This window comes from Microtus ochrogaster, unplaced genomic scaffold (genome assembly GCF_000317375.1).
Source record: "Microtus ochrogaster isolate Prairie Vole_2 unplaced genomic scaffold, MicOch1.0 UNK31, whole genome shotgun sequence".
In the NCBI taxonomy this organism is placed as follows: Eukaryota; Metazoa; Chordata; class Mammalia; order Rodentia; family Cricetidae; genus Microtus; species Microtus ochrogaster.
In genome coordinates this window covers 4,235,271-4,238,003 of record NW_004949129.1, presented here as the reverse complement: position 1 = coordinate 4,238,003, position 2,733 = coordinate 4,235,271, and the positions used below count along the sequence as shown (strand labels likewise).

Here is a 2,733-nt window from a genome sequence, read left to right as displayed (position 1 = left end):
AAACCCTGTCTCGAAACCCCCCCCCCCCAAAAAAAAAGAATGGTCCCAGGTTGTGTATCTGCCTGCCCTGAGGTTCTGGATACCTGAGGAGTCTGCCGCTGTGACTCCTCCAGGGCCCCTCCCATTTGGATCCAGCCTCAGTATCGCTCTGGATTCTGGGTGGTCTTCAGCCCTGCACCTAGAGCCTTCATCTCCAGAAGTTTCTGGATTTCACCATGCTGTGCATGGTGTTGCTGACCGGGAGTAACTCTCCTGCCTGCCTGATGCCCTGTACGTCCTTCTCAGGAAACTCTCCACCTTCAACTTGTACATGAAGACCCACGGATATGACGTCGAGCAGATGTGGAGGGACATTGAGGATGTCATCATCAAAACACTCATCTCGGCTTACCCCGTCATCAAGCACAACTACCACACCTGCTTCCCTAGCCACACGCTCAACAGCGCCTGCTTCGAAATCCTGGGCTTCGACATCTTGTTGGACCGCAAACTCAAACCCTGGCTGCTGGAGGTAAGGAAGTTAGGGGTGTGAGCTGTCCCCGTTCCTGGGGTACCTCAGCTCTGGGGACTCTTGTCTTCCAGGCTCACTTGTATTGTTTCGATCAATCCTGCCCCTCCTTTCCCTGGTGCTCGCTGTTCCTGGGGCGTGACGCGTAGCTTGAGAAGTGGCCACCAGAGGGGGGTAGGCGGCTGGAAATTAGAGGATTCCCTGTGCCTTCTTGAGGTCCAGCCAGCTTTACAAGTGCCTCCAGTCTCAGGCCCAGAGTGACTGCTTCCTGTGTTCCCCACAAAGAGGCTGTTCCTTCTCAGCGTTGCCTCCTGGCTCTCGGGGACCTGAGCAACCCAGTTCCAGACGCCGGTCCAGGGGATTCAACCCCATGCGAGAGTGGAAAGAGGCAGAGATTTCTGAGCAGCTTCACTTCCTGACTAGATTGGGCCTCTGGAACCTTAAGCAGCCATTCAACATGCACGAGGAACAAGGATACGGAGTTGTAGCTGGAATACCAGGGGCTGTGACCTCCCTTACACTAAACCCTTATTCTCAGGTTCATGAAGGGGGCACTGTTTGGAGCTCCCACCCCAGAGACAGAACAAGCGGCAGCAGCGAGCCTCCAGAAGCTGCTGGAAACCCACAAATGTAACACAAATGTAAATGAGCAATATTGACTATTTGTGGGTGGGAACTAGACTTCTGGCCTTCTTCAGCTGTCTCTTTTTTTCTAGAGTGAATCACTCTGCTTCCAAACTTAGAGTAGGCCTCTGTATTTCTCTCTTACGCTCTCTCCCTCCCTCTCTCTCTTTACAGTTTTTTAAAAAATGTATTTAATTTTAATTTATGTGCACTAGTGTTTTGCCTGCATATATATGTCTGAGGATGATGGATCCCTTAGAATTAGAGTTACAGACAGGCGGGAGCTGCCATGTGGGTGCTGGGAATTGAATCTGGGTCCTCTGGAAGAGCAGCCCATGCTCTTAAGCACTGAGCCATCTCTCCAGCGTTCCTTCCTTCCTTCCTTCCTTCCTTCCTTCCTTCCTTCCTTCCTTCCTTCCTTCCTTCCTTTTTTCCTCATCATGTAGCCTTGTTTGACCTGGAACTCACTTTGTAGACCAGACTGGTCTCAGTCTCAGAGATCCACCTGCCTCTGCCTTCCTAGTGCAGGGATTAAATAAAGCATGTGCCACTTCCTCTGGTGTTTTTCCTCTTTTTCTTTTCCTCTCCCCTCCTCTTCCACAACCCCCTTTTCTTTTTGCTTTTTGAGACAGAGTTTCTCTATGTAGCCCTGTCTGTTCTAGAACTAGCTCTGTAGATCAGGCTGGTCTCAAACTCAGAGATCCATCCACCTCTGCTTCCCAAGTGCTGGGATTACAGTGTGCACCACCCCTGCTGGGCTCACTTCTCTCTTCTTCCCTTCCCCATTCCTCCCGACCTTCCTTCTCTCCTACCTTTTGTTTGTATTTGCTTGTTTATTTGAAATAGGGTGCCGTTTCAGAGCTCAAGTTATTCTGGAACTTACTGCATTGCCTGGTTTGGCCCCAAACTGGTGACAGTTCTCTTGCCTCAGCCTCCTGAGGGGGCTAACAGGCATGAGCCACGTATTGTCTCAGTCCTGCCTGGTTACTCCCGTCACTGCGGGCCTCTTCCTCCCATCCCGAGCACAAACGGGAGGGCACACACTCGTGTGGCCGAGGACCTGCCGACAGGAACTCTGCTTCCAGAGGAGACGGCACTGAATAAAGAGCTGAGGCAGGCGCATCTCTGTTCCAGGTCGGCCTGGCCTACATACTGAGTTCCAGGCCAGCTAAGGCAATAGAGAGAGACTCTGTTTCACAAACAAACAAAATCCCACCTGCTTACACTAGAGGAAATTCTACTTCCTGCTCTCCCTGTTTTCTTCACAAGGGCTCCAGTGTAGACCTCTCTCAGCTCCCTGACAATCACAGCTAGGACCATGAGGCAGGCCCTGAAGGTGGCATCTTGGCCTCACCTCCGCTTTCACACTGGTCTGCCTCATCCCCAAATGCTGCTTTGTCGCCACAGGTCAACCATTCTCCAAGCTTCTCCACTGACTCCAAGCTGGATAAAGAGGTGAAAGACAGTCTCCTCTATGACGCATTGGTCCTCATCAACCTGGGGAACTGTGACAAAAAGAAAGTCTTGGAGGAAGAGAGACAGCGGGGACGGTTCCTGCAGCAGTGCCCGTCTCGGGAGATCAGGTACGGCAGCGCCCCGTC

The 2,733-nt window shown here is 52.0% G+C and overlaps 1 protein-coding gene across 1 annotated transcript in view; it reads left to right on the top strand.

The window, feature by feature from the left end:
- The window catches only part of Ttll6 (tubulin tyrosine ligase like 6), a 32,328-nt gene that overhangs the window by 12,292 nt on the left and 17,303 nt on the right, over nt 1-2,733 (top strand). The window contains 2 exon segments of the mRNA XM_026789880.1: nt 286-511; nt 2,540-2,715. Coding sequence (XP_026645681.1) covers nt 286-511; nt 2,540-2,715 — 402 coding nt within the window.